The sequence below is a fragment of the Leuciscus leuciscus genome (genome assembly GCF_965113295.1).
Source record: "Leuciscus leuciscus genome assembly, chromosome: 10".
Taxonomy (NCBI): domain Eukaryota; kingdom Metazoa; phylum Chordata; class Actinopteri; order Cypriniformes; family Leuciscidae; genus Leuciscus; species Leuciscus leuciscus.
Window position 1 is genome coordinate 23,867,670 of NC_138734.1, and position 18,345 is coordinate 23,886,014.

An 18,345-nucleotide genomic window follows, 5' to 3' on the forward strand; every position below is an offset into this window, starting at 1 on the left:
ATAGGTCCTAGACTATCATAGTGCGAGGCTAGTGCTTATAATTGTAAGATTTTTTTATTTTTTTTTAAACATGCCCCCAGTAAATAAATAAACAAAATAAGCAAGCAAGCATCTGGTTAAATTATGTAAAACAGACAATATTCATCTGATCACAATGCCTGTTGCAATTGTAAACTCATGGTGTACTTGGGCAGGAAAGCTAACTGAACTCTATTAAATGAAATATAATAAGAATAATAAGAATAATATAATAATTATAGTACTTTAAAAGTGTGAAAAATATGATGCGTGTGATGGGAAACACGCTAAGTGGTTTTAACAGCTGAGAGTCAAAATAAAATTTCCCTTGGCAAATAATTCAGCTTGAATTGTTTAACCCACAAAATCCATTCAGACTTAATTTAGTAATTCATTTCAGTCAGATAGGTGTGTCGTCTAGATGTGGTTTTGTAAACATTATACTTTGTAAGAAATTTACAATACAATTTTGAAAATCTCCTTCTGACATTTGTAAGATTAGAATGTTCGCCATTTAAAATCGGCATGATGATGCCATCATAATATTTAGATACTGAAATGCGAATCTATTTAACCATCTATAGACTCCATTCTAAACCTAAACGCACCTAAAACCGCAGTGTTATTTACTTTGCTGCTGTTCAAACACTGGTATTTCCTTGAGCAAATGCAAATTCACTTCTCGTGTCACTTATGTTATAAATATGATGGGCGGAGCAGCTCTCATGTGCGGTCTCATTCTCATGGCAAAATCAATTCTCCTTGAGGTGGTTTTTGATTGACAGCTGTGTGGCTCTTCCCTGATATCCTGTCCCGTCTGTCATCCCGCCTCTCCACGCTCATAACTCACAGTAATGAATGAGTGACTTTTTGACAACAGACAGCAGCCAATGAGAGGCCAGTGTGCGCCTGCGGATCCAGGACAGATGCATGATGGGTTGTGAATGGATGGATCAACATTCAATGTAAATGTGAACCATGCAGGGGCACTTTCTAAGAGGAAGTCAAATTCGGTTTTATTATTTGAAAGCATAAACAAATATAAATAAATGAAATATGATGAAATTGGAAATTAAAATGTGTACACTTTTAAGTTTAAGTTAATGAAAGAATGTTAAAAATGTATAAACCTATACAAACCTATATGTAAGGGATAATGTGCATCCAGCCGGTTATTATCACAAAATAAACCCCTACAGAGTGATCAGGACCTCTTATTTAACAAAAACAAAAACTGTGAAAATGTATATTATATCGCTTATTACATGGCTATTAGACACACAATATTGATAAGTTGAAATATTTCATTAGCTCTTTAAAAGCAAAGCTTCTGCAAAGAAAAACAGATCCTAGCAAACAGCTTTAAAACTAGACGAACAAAGTTCAAACAAGACATTTAAATTCCCCATGCAGTCAATAATTGAATACCTTAAAATTCATCTTTGATAATCAAAATTACATATTTAAATGTATTTTTTTCCTCTGAAAATAATTCTTCATGCCTTAAAATAGCTTGAATGCAACTCTACACCCTTGTTTCATTTAGTATATACGGAACCATCAATATGCAAAATAGCCTGACCGCGGTTTCCGATAGAATGAATAGGTTTCTGACCGCGTTTTTGAGACTGTCTTTGGTTTACTGCAGTTTTAAGCAGAATAATACTCAGCAAAGGTGTTGACTGAAGAATTTGCACTTGGTTTGTCTTAAGGCCAATTCACACCGGACGCCAGACGCCAGACAAAAACTGACAATCAAGTTAGCCGTTGGATTTAGAATTTTATGAAAAATAAGGGCCATGTTCACACTGCCCCAACAGACACCGACAAACTTCGAGTCAGACATGTCATTTTTCAAAAAAAACAAAAGAGGTTGTGGGTGAAGCCGTAGTTGCTGCGACGGGAAAGACAAGGCGTCTACTTGAATTTATGCAGAGAACTGCAGTTGATCTAGACAAACTGTTTTATTAGAAAGATTAAATCATCCAGCTTCAATATTTGCCCACTGTTTATTATAAAATTCAGTTACAGTGACAGGAATTTCTTAATGTCAGAAGTGCAAAATAATCAGTAACTTATGATAATTTGAATAGAATAACAACATTCATTCACATACAGTCATGTCTGCTGCGGTTTATTTACCGGTATGTTCACATAGCTGCACTGAACAGCATCCATTATGGCTTTTAGTCCAAAAGTGCGTATACTTGGAGAAATATTGATACATTTACATGCGCTTAATATTTATTCGACAGAATCATCATTTCTATTCATTGTCCACTGATTTATGCAATCTGATGACCATTGGCGGCTTCCTGTGCTGTCTGTCTGTGTTTTCACTTGTTTCACAAGAATGGGTATATATTGTTTAAAATTCATGTATGACTTTGATGAAAGGTTTTGATCCACTTCAAAAGTTGACTACTATATATGGTTTGTATGTGATTTTCATGAGGTTTGGGGGTATTTTCATATCAATAAAGGATGTTTACATTAGAGTACGTCAGAGTTTGTTGGAAAATCATATCGCACTGCTCAGACATTTCAAGACCCGACAAAAGGCGATTGAACATGTTTAGTCGGGTGAAAACAAACCCATACCAACGCTAACAGGGAAATCTTTGGTGTTTGTTGGCTTCTGTCTGTGCAATGGCCTTTAAAGAGTATTAAAACACCACATAGACAAATAAACAACGTTAAAAACGTATCACTTATTACACAGCTATTCATCACATAAATAATGACGTGGACATGAAATATTGATCTGAGAAGAAACCGTTTTTAAATATAAAGATGTTTATTATCATCTAATGTCCTATTAACAGTGTACAAAACACAACACAACAATTTTACCATTACCTACTATTAATACCGAAATCCTCTGGTTTCATTTTACTGTAAATACAGTCGATAACTAAGGCACAAGATGGCAATGGCTGTATTTGAATGAAACGTGATATGAGAGACATGAAAGAAGCACAGGCCCTTAAATACCCGAATGAGCAGAATTATACAGCGTTGCTATTGACGACGTTCAGTATTGGGGAATATCTGACTTCAGAATGTCATGACTGACCAATCAATCAAGCATTTTAGAGACCCATGTAATGAATAGATATTATTTTAATATAAACATACAACATATAGGGTAACACTTTACAATAAGGTTTCATGGTAACACTTTATTGTAGTGTCCTAGTTACACGTTACATGCAGTTAATATAGTAACAACTATAAATTATCCATAATTACATGCAACTAATCCTTAACCAAACCCTAATCCTAACCATAACTCTACATGTAGTTAATTAATATTACTCAGTACTTAAATGTATAATTACACTGTAAAATGGACACCTTAAAATAAAAAGTGTAACCAGTTTCATTTGCTAACAAAGATTGATAAATACTGTAACAAATGTATAGCTCATTGTTAGTTAATGTTAGTTAATACATTAACTAATGTTAACAAGTGTGACCTTATTGTAAAGTGTTACTAAATATAGTTTTGGTTGTCTAATTGCTTAATATATATATATATATATATATATATATATATATATATTAATAAAATAAAATAAAAATAGTTCCAAACAGTGTAAAAATCAAATGGAATATGATTTTTTTTACATGAGAGGGGAACTTGACTCCTCATTTCAGAAGACACCACAAGTCAATGGTTTTAATTCTATAAGAGAGCGAGAGAGGAGGAAATAAACATGGAATACTTACAGGGAATACTCCGGAGGAATTCCCTTAAAGGCAGGCAGGTCTCGGACGTACTCGTTGTGGAACCATTTGACTTTGAAGTGCAAATTCATGTACTCTGTGCTCTTGCATAGACGATGCTTGTCATGTTCTGCAAATGAAAGTAAAAAGCAAAAAAATGAGACATGAGTCATGCATCTGGTTTGAGACACAGTAACGTAGCAACGTATTGAGCTTTAGTGTCTGAAGACATTCCACAAATATCATCAGTATGTAACAGGGTTATTATATTATATTACATTATATTATATTATATATGAAATATACTGTATATGAAAATTTGAAAAGTTTCCATGGCAATTAAATGAATACCGTAAGTTTAAGTTAAACCCTTAAAATGACTAACTGGAAAAAAGTAATAACTAAAACTGCACCATATTTATATATATATAACAGCACTATAATTTTCACGTACATACATATTAATAAACTATATAGTGTATAACTAATAGTACATAAAACTATAATGTATATAGTTAATACTAAAATAACACTGTAACCAAGAGGACACCACGGGAAATAAAAAAATAAAAAAATCACCACTGAGATGTATTTAATATATCAACTGTTTATACAAGACAATGAGATTAAATGGAGAGCAAATAGGTTCCAAACAAACAAACGTTTCACTTGGAATAAAGTGTTGTGCACAGTTGAATTGTTTACAAAAATAACATACTGTATATTAAGCAAGTAAATGTGACAGTTTTGATTTCATGTTGAATTTAATATCCCCTGAGTTATGAAACAATAAAACTTCCCCCTGAGAGCTTAGTAAAACAGGACATAGGAAAGGTACGCCTGATTGATTTGTCGGACAGCCACTGGAACGATCTGTACGTTTGCTGCGGTGTTTTGTAAGTGCACACGGCCACAGGAAGTAGAGCTCATCCCAGACTTGTCAGAAAATATATATATAAAAAAAAAAAACCTGCCCACCTGTGTGGACACAACACGGACCGACGTCAGAGTCTCAGCGGCCTGTTGGGATGTTTGGCAGGGGAGTTGTGATATACACTCTGACATGCCACATAATAAAGGTCAGAGAGGATTGTGGGTAACCTACAGCAGCTAAACAGCGAGTGGATTCAGGAGACGACAGTCTGGCAGCCATTAGAGGAAGCACAGTGAAATATAGCTCAGAAATGACAGTAAGGGAGAAGGAGAGTTGTTTACTGTAATCCCTGCAGTTGTCAAGGGCAGGGAATGACATGTAACTACAGTGAGGAGAGATGTCAGCATATATCCACCGTAACCTCTCACTCCCAGTGAAAACATGAGGACATATCACCTCCGACAGACATGGAGGACTTTATTGACTTAATCACAGTAGTGCAGCGCAGGGCTGTAACCAAAAATTGACATTAAAGGGAGGGGAATCATAAATGGTCAAATTGTCCTCCCCAATTTTTGATATTATTGATGCTGCTCTGCTGCACTCCATTACGAACCACTCTGTTTGTGGTTAGGATGACAAAAAGTTTTAAAAGTTAAATACTGTTTTTGGTTGGTCTGCCTCAGCGTTCTAAGAGTGCTCTTCAATATCAAAATGATTGAGATGACCAATCAAATCGAAGAAGGTGGGCATTACTGTTTACAGAACATGAGTGTGAATTCCAAAAACAACACTTTAGTTTTAATAGTGAAAGAGTACATGGTAAGAAGTTAGTAGCTAAAGATTTAACCGTTGATTGAACCGTTTTTTTTATATATATATAAAAAAAAAGAAGCCTTAAAGTAATATCCAGTAATGCAAGCTATGCTATTATTTATAAAATATTTGCAAATAGTTTTAATTGGTTCCTTCACAACTACAATTACACCTAGAACTTCTTTTACTGTATTTCTTATTCTCTGTTCCCTTAGATCCCTTTCAATACTTTATTTAATTCCTTTAAGTCCTGTCACTTTTGACCAGTTTAATGTATCCTTGCTGAATAAAAATATTCAATTCTATTCACATTTATTTGTATAGCGCTTTTCACAATACACATCGTTTCAAAGCAGCTTTACAGAAAATGCATGAGTTCACATTACAATTTAGAGTGATCTGTTATCAGAGGTAACTGTCTAAGATATATATTTCAGAAATGTACATAACAAATCACATAGTTAGCTAAACATGTATTAATGTAAACAATGTAATAATTTAAGGCAGAAACAATGAGCTCATTGAAGTAATGAATACATGTTTGTTAACAAATGATAATGACATATACATTCATTACATATAGACATATACATTTATTTAACATTTTAATGTGCATTAAATGTAATAAAATTACATTACATTTTAATTTTAAATTGATATTAAAGGTGGCATATTATGCCCCTTTTCACAAGATGTATAAATCTATGGTGTCCCCAGAATGTGTATGTGAAATTTCAGCACAAAATACCCCCCAGATAATTTATACTGTAACTTGTCAAATTTGCCCCTTTTTGGGTGTGAGCATAAACGCGCCATTTTTATGTGTGTCCCTTTAAAATGCAACTGAGCTGCTGCTCCCCGCCTCCGTTCAGAAGACGGCCGATCCTTTACACAAGCTTTGGATACTCCGGCAATAACAAAACACGCAGATAATCTCACTCATCCAAAATCCCAGAAATAACCAGTGCAGAGAGACTCAGGAAGAGGTTGCAACTTTTAGAAGCACCTGGACGTTTCTGAATGGTTAATGGATACATTTATGGAGTTGTTATGGAGTTACATTGATTCATCTCATCGACTTGCATGTACCGTCATGGTTAACTTTTACACAAGTTGACACAGTTCCCTGAGGTCTTCATAAGATAGCTGTGACATTTTTTCGGTCCAACACTGTTCTGTGCTCGTCTGTACAGCAACGACAGAATAGTTTTTATGCTTTACTCAAACTTCTGCCTTTGGGGGGTAAACGTGCAGATTAAGGGGCGGTAATATTTTAATAAGATCCCTTTCCTACGTCCGAATGAGAGCGAAATCTGATTGGCTTATTTTTTTTACATGCTTGCAAAGAAAGGCTTACCAAAACTGGGTTGGTAGATGCACCGGGGACCCGATTATAGCACTTAAACATGGAAAAAAGTCAGATTTGTATGTCCCCTTTAAATATTATGTTAAATATTTTCACCCAATATTAATCAATATTCTCTTAAAAAAAAAAAAATATATATATATATATGAAGAGTTCAGATGCAAAAGCCTCTAAATGCCATCTGAAATTTTCTTATAGAATCATCATTTTTATCAAGCTTGTATATTTAAATTCAATAATTTCACTTAAATGGCAATGAAGATTACCTATTAATTGTCATTTAAGTGAAATTACTGAACTTAAATACACAAGCTTGATAAAAATTATCATTCTATAAGAAAATTTCAGATGGCATTTAGAGGCTTTTGCATCTGAACTCTTCATATATATATATATATAATGTACAGTCAGTCACTCTTTATAAAATAACAGCAAAATAAATCCTGACAGGGTTTGAAGAAGGTTAATGTCCAGCTGACTGTCTTTCTTCATTATCAATTCTTTACAGATAGAAACAAATGTCCAAATATACCATAATATTGCCGCAATCGACCAATCAGAATCTTATTAAGAACATATTCAATAAACATGAGCAGTAACATGATATTCTGTCATATAACAGTAATGATTAAGTTTAAGATAAGTTTAAGATTAAGTAATAATGTTTCATGACATGTCACCTTAATGCAATACACAGCGACAGACCACCTTCTCAAATATTCACAGAACAATTTAAAATATTCAACCTATCAGACTGTGGTTGTCAACACTTAAATGCAAGTGTCAGTAAATAATGAATTAATGCATTAGATCATCTCATTCATCACTGCACTGTGAAGTTCTGATTTCAAGCCCTTCGGCTGAAGTGATACGCTCACGTTTCTGCCCTCCATCCAGTGCCAGACCTGCAATGAGGGTCACTTGAACCCCAAACCCTGATCCACCTGAGCTTTTAATAGCTTTACCAGGCAAACAATCGCCCAGCTTGCCATGGAAACAACCACTGTAGTCTGAAAGCAAAGATAATGATTCAAACTGCTGCTTACATGCTGATCTTTAATTGTTGCATATGGCTTGAAAAATTTGCTGCATTTATATCACAGCAGAATTACCATAATTACAAGATTCTACTGAAAACTTCAGACATAATTAAGCTGATGCTATCACAATGGCCACATGAGACAAATCACATATATTAAAGTCAAAATTAAACTAGTTAATTTACTTTGCCTAATCCAAGTTTCTGGTTATTTTAAATAAAAATAAATTCAACGAAACGATCCCATTAAATCCTGCTAGATAAAATCCATTCCTGTCAGGGTTGTTATCGTTAAAGCGACACTATGTAACTTTTCAACCTTCATAATATATTTCCAAGATCCTTGTGATGGTACATCGACTTACAATAGGTTGAATGACACGTCTGCCATAGCCTGACAGGGTCTGTATCGCTTTTACTGGCACTATGTAACTTCGGTGTTCGGGTAGTAACAAGAGCACAAAAAGAACAAAAAAATTCGACTGCTTTACGGCATACGTCACTTCCCCCACCACTTCGTCAAATTTGGACGTGAGAGGCCAACCAGCGTTTTTTTTCGGCTTTCGTGCGTATGTTTTTGTCATGGGGGTTGTTTACACCTGGCCACTTCATGCATTTTCTCAGATCGGATAGCTATCCGATCGTGAAAAGTCCAGGTTTAAATGGATTTGAATCCGATCCCTCAAACCACTTCAGGAGGAGATCTGAGACGCATTCCAGACGAAACTGGACAAGTGCATATGGTTGTTGAAACCACATATGTAAATTGTACTCCTCCCAAAAATGAAAAAAAAAAAAAAAAAAAACGTGTGAGAGCGTTGTATAGGCTATATGTTATATCCAGATATGACGACGCGCTGGAACACGCATCACCGCAGATGAGCAACTGCATCAAGCCAACGTGCAAACTATCGCAAATCAAAGTGAAAGTAAGTCGCAGACGCTTAACACACAATCTTCATCATTAAAAGTAAAGAAACGAAATGATCTTACCAGGGCTGTTACTGCTCTCTCTTATTGCGGTCTTTGATTTTGAAATTTTAGCTGATGATCTATAAAATGCAGCTCATTTCTGTTGCTTTCGGTGACGTGCACTCCATTAAATCTGCATATAGCGCGAGAATTGAAGATCGAATTTAAATCCGTTTCGCAAAAATACATTTATGTGACCAGGTGTAAATGGAATCGTTTTGATAAATCAGATAGCTATGCCTCACGAATTAGTTTGCCAGCTGAACTCAGGTGTTGTGAGGTGTATTTATCACGTAGTCCTGAGGGATATCAGACGACGCTGTTGATTGATTCCTGCGATTATCATGAGAACAGCTTTCAATATCTCACATCATAAATAAGCCTAACGTAGAGGTTGTAAATAGTGTAAACGAGCACAATTTGCAAACTATTATGATAAATTGCAATAATCATGTCTAATGACATCATAATGGCCAATGTTATGAAATAATGTGACGTACATTTAACTTAATTGATGTTATCTGGCATGTTGTAATGTTTACATTCCAATAAAAACAACACAAATTAAATTATACAGTAGGCCTAGACTATAGACTATTTACTTGTGATTTAGCTGCAATCATGTAAAAATTGTATAATATAATTTACGACAGAGCAAGTATTCCACAGCGACTCTAGGGGTCGCTGTTTGACAAAAACACAATTTCTACTTAGTGTGGCTTTAAATACAGCTAAAACTTAAACTATTCAAAACATTAAAATATAAATATTAGATGAAAAATTTGATGTCGCCTAACTATCTGATTTAAGTTTAAGTACTACAATTACTGGCAGCTGGAAATTAATAAAAATGTTAAACTTAAATAAAAATAAACCAATTTTTTTTTTTTTTTTTTTTTACAAAATTACAAAAACTAAAATAACTTCTAAAATAAAATATAAATACTTTTGGGAGTAGGTAAAAGTCAAAAAAGCCCATGCAAACAATAACATATATATTATATATATAATATATATAAAATCAAGATTCTTTTAACAGTGTACGTAACACTAAAATAACACTGATACTCTCTCTGCACATTATTTCCACCTGAATATTCTCCTTCACTGTGAAACACATCAAATTATGGAAGATAAATGCGATGAATACATCTACAAAGTCCCGGCTGACATTATTTCCTGCTGAATATTTCATTCTGAAAGTTCTGGAAGTCATTGTGGAATGTTGTCATTAACATGTTCTGGAAATGCAGAGCTAAACTCCAAGACTTATGATAGAAGGAGTCTCGGTTGGTTTAGACAGCTCTGCATTTCCATAATGCTTCATGTGTTTTCCAAAACCCCATAATGAACGACATTAATAACACCTGCTTATGAAGCATGTCTGCATGAATTATTAAAATGAATGACTAACTCTTTTGGCAGCTCATTGTTTCTTGCAACCTCTGAGAAGTTTAATTCCTGAATTGTGCCGCTGTTTTCCATACCGTGGAATTGCTCGTTTATCTTAAAGAAACCGTTATTTTTCTCAGGGAACAGTCACCTCGAGGCTAATGTAAGGGATAGCATCACACTGAGTGACTTGCGCTTCAAGAATGTTTTTTTTTTTTTTTTTTTTTTTTTTTTTTACTTTAACATCACTTTAACATCAGTGATGTTAACTTCACTTTGACATCAAAGCATTCATAATCCATAGTTCTGGAGTTTTCCACCACAAAGAGCGTCCTGATTAACACCTGGCGCTGCAGCCGTGTGTCTGAATGTTGCATGAAGAATGAAGCTGTAAAAGAGAGTTAACTGAAAAAGAGAATCAGTTACTGGGTAAATCTCACAAAGGCTGCATTTACACTGCAAGTCGTAATGCACAGAGCCAATCTTTTGACCATATCCGATTTTTTGGCCCGCCTGTTTACATTCACTTTAGACAGGACTGGAATCTGATATCTGTGTTTACATTAATTCCCGCCCAAAATAATTTTCGGTGATCGTTTTACTATGCACATGGTAGACCCTGGTTTTGAATGCCCGTGCTATTAAAATTATCATGTCGGGTGGTCATGATTATTTGCCAGCATGAACAAGATAACAGCTGTCATGACTCATGAATGTTTTGCAACGCAAAATCTGACGGAACGGGTATATAGTCAGGAAATAATTTTCATTTATCTGCAGCTTAGATCTAGAATTCTGAAGTGAAATAAAGTAGCCCTCTATTATTATTTTTCATTGAATTCTCCTGAATTTTAATGAGCTCCTGAATGTTTCTGTTCGCGCAATTTCGTTTCTTTACAAAGATACATATAAAGTTCCAAACTCAATAAAAAGCTGTGAGCGAGCGCATACAGGCACATCTGCCTCATAATACAACATTAAAAAGCTATCTTTGTGAATAAACGTGTCGTCCTCGCCTTGTGGTGACCAGGTCGGATGTCCAGATAGTGGATATATATCTGATTAAAAACCACATTTGGAAGTGCCTCAGATCAGATGCGAAAAAATCTGATCTTGTGCGGATTTTTGTGTTACACGTGTGCAACAAATTCCGATCTGTGTCAGATGTGAGTAAAAGATCAGATTTTTTGTGCCAGTGTAAACGCAGCCTAAATCTGTCAATAACAGATCTAGATTACATTTCACTCCAAAATCAACAAAGAGATGAAAATTTTACAGTCTCTAACTGTAACTGTACCTATGTGTGGTGTGAAGAGGTGGATGGTTGAGAAGAGGGATGTGATTCGCTCTGACAGTGTCACTTTAATCATTGGTCCCGAAGGCTAAAGCGAGTGCTAGTGCGGTGTGGTTCAGGGGCAGCAGGAGATGTATATGCCAGGCTGCCCAGAGTGCCATCCACCCACACTGAGAGCCAGCGCACCTCCAGCACCTCCCTTGAGACAGGCCCTTATTAAGCCAAGAACTCGAACAGCATGGGATATTCACACAGAACAAATAAAAACGGAATTTTCCGGCAATCAATGTTTTCACTGTAATACTGGGATAGGTGATACCACTTATTTTATTTTCAATCCGATACCTTATGAAAAATAACCATGGTGTTACATAAGTAAAATTTCAGTAATCATGTTTGTTTGTTTTTTATTACCATGGTTTTACTATACAAATATTATGGTTCATGTAGTGGTAACCATGGTAAATGTGTGGTTACTGGAGTTTTACTACAAATGCTATAGATGAACTGTTTAAAACCATGGTTAATTTTTGTAAAGGGCTGCCAGTGGCAGGCTGTTTTATCCCTAAAGGTAAAACTTTTTTTTCTTTTTTTTTTCTGACAGATTTATTACCAGCCATCAAATAACATAACACGATCCATCAGAATTTGTAATGATTTAAATTTAAATAAATGTAATTCCACAAACTAGCCTAATTATAATAAGTGTTAATATAAACTACTGTTCACAAATTTGGGGTTGGTAAGATCTTTTAATGCTCACCAAGGCTGCATTTATTTAACCAAAAATACAGTAAAAAAAACAGTAATATTTGTGATTTATTATTACAATTTAAAATATCTGTATCCTATTTGAATATATTATAACATTTATTTTATTCCTGTGCTGTCAAAGCTCCATACTCCAGTCTTCAGTGTTTCTTTCAGAAAACATTCTAAGATGCTGATTTGCTGCTCAAGAAACATTTCTTATTATTATCAGTTGAAAACAGTTGTGCTGCTTAATATTTATTTTTTATTTTTTAAGGATTCTTTGATGAACAAAGTTCAAAAGAACAGTATTTATATGAAATATTTTTTTTTTGTAACAATGTAAAAGCCTTTACTGTCACTGTGATAAATTTAATGCATCCTTGATGAACAAAAGTATTAATTTCCTTGAAAAAAATCCTACTGATGTCAAAACTTTGAACGGCTGTGTACACTTTCAATTTGTTTATTGTGAAATAACTTCCGGTAGTTTCTCTGTCATCTGATAAGCATTGTTCTGGGCTTTGTTTCCCAAACCCATTGTGAGCCTAAGCTGATCGCAGAGACCAGTGGTGGCAATGGTTTGATCTACTTATGCTTATGATGATTTTGGGAAATGCATTTTGTCTGACTTGAGACAGCGCCGACGCCACGACACTGTGACGCACAGTATGGCATCAAAATACCACGAGAGCAATGTTGATGGACTCGATCTACTCAATCAATGTTTTTATTATCTTTCTAAATCCGATCCAAACCTAGGGCTCTATTTTAACAATCTAAGCACATGGTCTAAAGCGCAAGGCACAAGTGCACTTAGTCCGACTCCACTTTTGCTAGTTTAACGACGGGATAAATGGTCGGCGCACCCAGAGCATGAACAACAAGGGTTGTCCCTATTCTCTTTTTGTCCCTATTTCGCTCTGTTTTGAGCGTAACGTGCAACAAACCAAACAGAGTTTTATCTCACATTCCATTTAAAAGCCAGTTACGCTTGCCTCATGGTGGATTCGCTATTTACATGTGGGAATTTGCAAGCGGAAAAAATGAACGGTTCTCTAGCAAAGAAATGGATCTGCTCGTGCGCAAGGTTAAAGCGCGCAAGCAGACCATCTACGAGACAAAGTGTATGCGCATTGTGCTTCTGCCTATAGGCACACATTACATTACGCGCTCTTTAAATAACAAAAACAAATCTTGGCCCATTGACTTTAGACCAGGTTTTTGTTGGTCAATGGCACCGTCTATTTCAGTTGCCTCAAAATTGCAACGTGCCAACAATGCGCCTGAACACACCTCGTTTTCAGACCAGCACGCCCATGGGCGCACAAATGGGCGCAAATGCATTTGCCGTTTAAACAAACGATGACGCAGGTACGTGAAAATGATAACTGCGTCAGGCTTAAACTAGCAAAAAACACTTGCGTCGCACCTGGCGCCGCATTGCGCCGGGTGTATGATAGGGCCCCTATTCTTTGACAAAAACTAGATTTTCTCAGCTTTTTGTTCTAATTTTTGCTTTTTTAATGACACTTACCCACACGTAATGAAACGTAATGTATGAAAAGCTAGAATAAAATGTTTTTATTTGTTTGTTTGTTTGTTTGTTTAAAAGCAGAGGCCCTGTTCTTTTTTTGATATATGTGACCCTGGATGACAAAACCAGAAGCATGGGTAAATTTTTGTGAAATTGAGATTTATACACCATCTGAAAGCTGAATAAACAAGCTTTCCATTGACGTATGGTTTGTTATGATAGGACAATATTTGGCCGAGATACAACTATTTGAAAATCTGGAATCTGAGGGTGCAAAAAAATGAAAATGAAAATAAATAGACAAGGAAGTAAATTAATTCAAGCATATGTTAAAAGCAACATTTACAGAAGTTTGAACACCCCCACCCCCCCCAAAAAAAAAAACCAAACAAACAACTCAATTATATCACATTAAATTACCAGCCTACACTTTAGTTCTCATATCGATTTTTACCACCAATTCTAACTCAATCCTAACCTCAAATGCCTCTCAAACAAATACTATTGTGTGCTCTGGAGCAGGAGGCATTGTGGGTAAACATTGTGGGCTTCTCTCAAGAGGATAGATGGGGGTCAGAAGGGTTTGAAGGGAGAACAGCTGTTCACATCAACGATCGCAGACCCCCGTAATAAAACCTCAAGGAGGAAATGCAATAAATGCAAACCATGAATGCTTCTCTCCTCTGGTATGGTTATCAATTATGAATACATTAGGACATGTCATCTATTCCTGAAGGTAGCCACAATTACTCAAGCGAAATGAAAAGTACAGCAATAATAAGATGTGATAATGAAATAATAAAGTGAACAGAGCTCATCAGCAGCTCAAACTCATTCGCTTTATAATGCTGCTTCACTGGTCTCTCCTTAGTAATGATGCACATGCACACTCAGCAAACCTCGCAATCATCTTCAAAATGAAGTCACACATCCCCAAAGTATGTGAATACACAAGATAATTTGGTATCACTTTAGAATATGGTTCAGTCATTAATAAATAACTACACAGGAACAAATGAGTAACGCAATATTAAATATAGTTCACCCAAAACAATTTATTCTTTCATCCTCATCCTCATGTCGCTCCAAACCAGTAAGACTTTTGTTCATCTTCGGAACACAAATGAAGATATTTTTTATAAAATCATGTGCGATTTCTGTCCCTCCGTTGACTACTACCTCTTTGATGCTTCAAAATGTTCATAAAGAGATTATTAAAATACAATACAAATTGAGTAAAAAAATAAATAAAGAGATTATTAAACTAATCCAAATGAATTGAGCAGTTTAGTCCAAATTCTTTGAAGAGACATGATCGCTTTATATGATGAACAGATTGAATTTAGGCTTCAGTTGTGGTAAATTGTAAAGCTCGTAAAAATGGTAAAGCTCAAGGATGTTCGCTTTGACGTGCGAGAACCAATGAGGTTCATTCTCGTGTGTTACGCAGCACGTTTGAGCTTCCGCAAGAACCAAGCAGGTTCGGTTGAGCTTCTGTTTATGTTCGCTGATCAATGTTTATATGTGAAGAAAAGCCTAAATTTAATTTGTTCATCATATAAAGCGATCTTGTCTCTTCAGAAACTTTGGACTAAATCACTCAATTCATATAGATTAGTTTTACAATCTATTTATGAACATTTTGAAGTGTCAAAGTGGTAGTTGAGTCACTGGAGAGTACATTTACATTGTACATTTCGCTTAGACATGAGTAAACGTTCTAGTAACCGCTATTAAGTAACAAAAAACTCTGATTAATGAATTAGTAAGTAATAGAACTCAGCTGAATGTGATAGTTTACTATTAGCTAATCCATAACTAATATTTTTTCATACCTCTCAGAGGACTACTAAGAACTACTATAAACAAGTTCATAATTAATGTGAATAATGCATAATGTATAATTAATTCTAAAGTCAAGATCATGGTAATCCCACTAGTAATGACTCAATTATTACCAAATATTTTAGAAGGAATTACTAATTATTTGGAACAGTATTCTAAAGTGAAAAGCTTTAGAAAAGATAACTCCCTAGTAATGACTGAAGTCATTGTAAGCTTTTGAGGTTTTTGTAAGGTTTTCGATAGTAATTGCTTCTGATGGATTTGTTAATATACCACATGAATTAATTTCTTTCTACTGACCCCAAACCTTCAAACGATGTTGTATAAAACTCACTTTATATAAAGAGCTGGGTGATAATACGGATACATTTTATGACAAAATAAATAATCAAGGAAAAAAAACTAAATTTTTCCAATCAAGTACAAATGGGAAAACCTACCCACACTCTCTCTATACAGTACATGTCTTTCCTTTCTATCTAGTTTTTGCTAGATCAATTCCTCTGAAAACGTATTTCAGACTCAGAGAAAAAAACTGAATACACACAATATTACAGACAAAGAGCACATGATTCATAAGAAAGAGTCTCTGATTCATCTACAGTGGGCACTGTAGAGGTCTGAAGGATCTCTTTATCTGCGCTTCATCATTTCAGTTCAGTGCCTCTGAAGCTGAAAGATGAAGCTGCAGTGTCGATCAGGACTTCCTCTGAGAGGAGAAAAAATATTAAACACCAAATGAAATCACTGCTTTAATTTCACACTTCCATTCGAGACCAATCCCTGCACGGATATGTTTGTTTTAAATAATGCAAATATCTCATAGGTGTATGTCATGTGCCTCATTTCCACTTATTCCAGATTTGAATTCAATTCCACACCGGACACACACTCTGTTGAACTACTATCTTTATATTAAAGTTTGTTTTCTAATCATACATAACCACAAGAGAATGTTTAAGAAATTCCAGGTTTGTCTTTGACATACACTGAGATGGGGGACGGGGGCTGAGCAGCTAAAAATCAAAACAACAAAAAATGGCTCCTTATTAATGCAATATTCTAATAGTCATAAAATACATAAAACATAATAAATCAAATACAGTGTTTAAATAATAATCATTAATAAATACATATAAAATTAAATACAACATAATAAATTTAAATAAATTAATAATTCAAATCAGAATAAAATAAAATAGAATTTAAAGGGGTATGATTTTTTGACATATAAGAGGTCATTGTTATATAAAAATATTCTGTAAGTTTCAAAACTCAAAATTTCCTCGTTAGTCTAAAAACAGCTTTTGTATTTTGTCACATTATAACATTATTTCGTTTTTAAACAAGACACAATTCAACGCAGAGACCAGAGTCCTGCACGGGTCCGATTTTGTAAATCCGCACCCGCCCGTACCCGCAGTACTTCAAACCGCATCCGACCCGTTATCCGTCAACAGCACTAATTAAAATCCGTACCCGACCGCCTTTCCTGTGTGAAACCCGTGTTTCCCCCGTGTCCGACCCGACCCGCACCCGTATCCGACACAGTTGGATATTTTTCACCCATTTGAGCAAAATTTGCGGGGTACCCGAACCCGTGCAGGACTCTAGCAGAGACTGAAAATAAAAGATGATGCTGTGCCGACTGTATTAGATCCAACAGTAATGTTGCAACACAGAAGTGTGAGTAACAATGGGTCTCATTCACTAAGCATGCGTACGCACAAATTTGTGCGTGAAAAACCTGCGTAAGAACATTTTCACAAACAAATCAAACGTTCATACTAAAATGTATTCTAAATGTACGGAAAAATTTAACCACACGTTCGCAAAAAGAACTTTGTGCGGCCCTATAATCGTGTTAAGAAGTTGTATTTCATCTCAACACGACTATTATATTATATAATTTTTATATATTATATTATATTATTTTTATATAAAATGATATAATAAAATGTATAAATAATACAATTTAATTTATTTAAATTATATCTCTGCGAGGTTTCTCTGAATAACGCAGATTTACGCGTATATACAGCTGGCTGATGAGAGAAATCTGGGTCTGTATAAAAGTTGTTTGAACGGGTTTTGAGAATGACACACTTGGCATTCCTCGAGGATCTGGCAAGAGCGCGTGTGCAGAAAGCGCCACGTTTGACGAGAGTGACAAAAGGCTGTAAAGGAAAGCGTCTGCGAAAAGCCCTAATATGGAGATGGTTTGGGCATATTTAATGCAAATGACTAACCTTGTGCACGCGGCCACTCATTTAGAATATGCCAAATTCACTAACATTAGAACAATATTAAGAGCTAAATCATGTGCGTACACACGTGTTGTGATTTTCTGACAGGATCTCCTGTGCGTACAAATACATAATAATCCACACAATCATTAGTGAATGAGACCCAATGTATTTACCATGTGTCACTATTGCTTCGATTGATATGTATTCATATGTATTTATACTGTAGGAGCCGCAGCCAAACTGAACAGTTGTGATAGTTGTGATTTGATGTTCTTTCCTTTGATTCAGCATTTATGGGGTTAATGAGTTGGGTTATCGGATATAGAAGAAAGCACGTAGAGAATGCTGCTTTTGTCAGCCATTCACTGTAATCCAGAATAAAAGCTACATTACAACAAGTTTCATTTTATTTAAAACATGACACTGCAAATGACAACGTATACGTTTTTCACTTTATCGAAAAT

At 35.2% G+C, this 18,345-nt stretch overlaps 1 protein-coding gene across 2 annotated transcripts in view; it reads right to left on the reverse strand.

Moving 5' to 3' along the window:
* Window positions 1-18,345, reverse strand: part of unc13c (unc-13 homolog C (C. elegans)) — a 229,937-nt gene that overhangs the window by 85,934 nt on the left and 125,658 nt on the right. For both annotated transcript variants that reach the window (XM_082182828.1, XM_082182829.1), the window contains exon 19: window positions 3,751-3,877. In XM_082182828.1, the coding sequence (XP_082038954.1) occupies window positions 3,751-3,877 (127 nt within the window). The remainder of the gene's footprint in view (window positions 1-3,750; window positions 3,878-18,345) is intronic.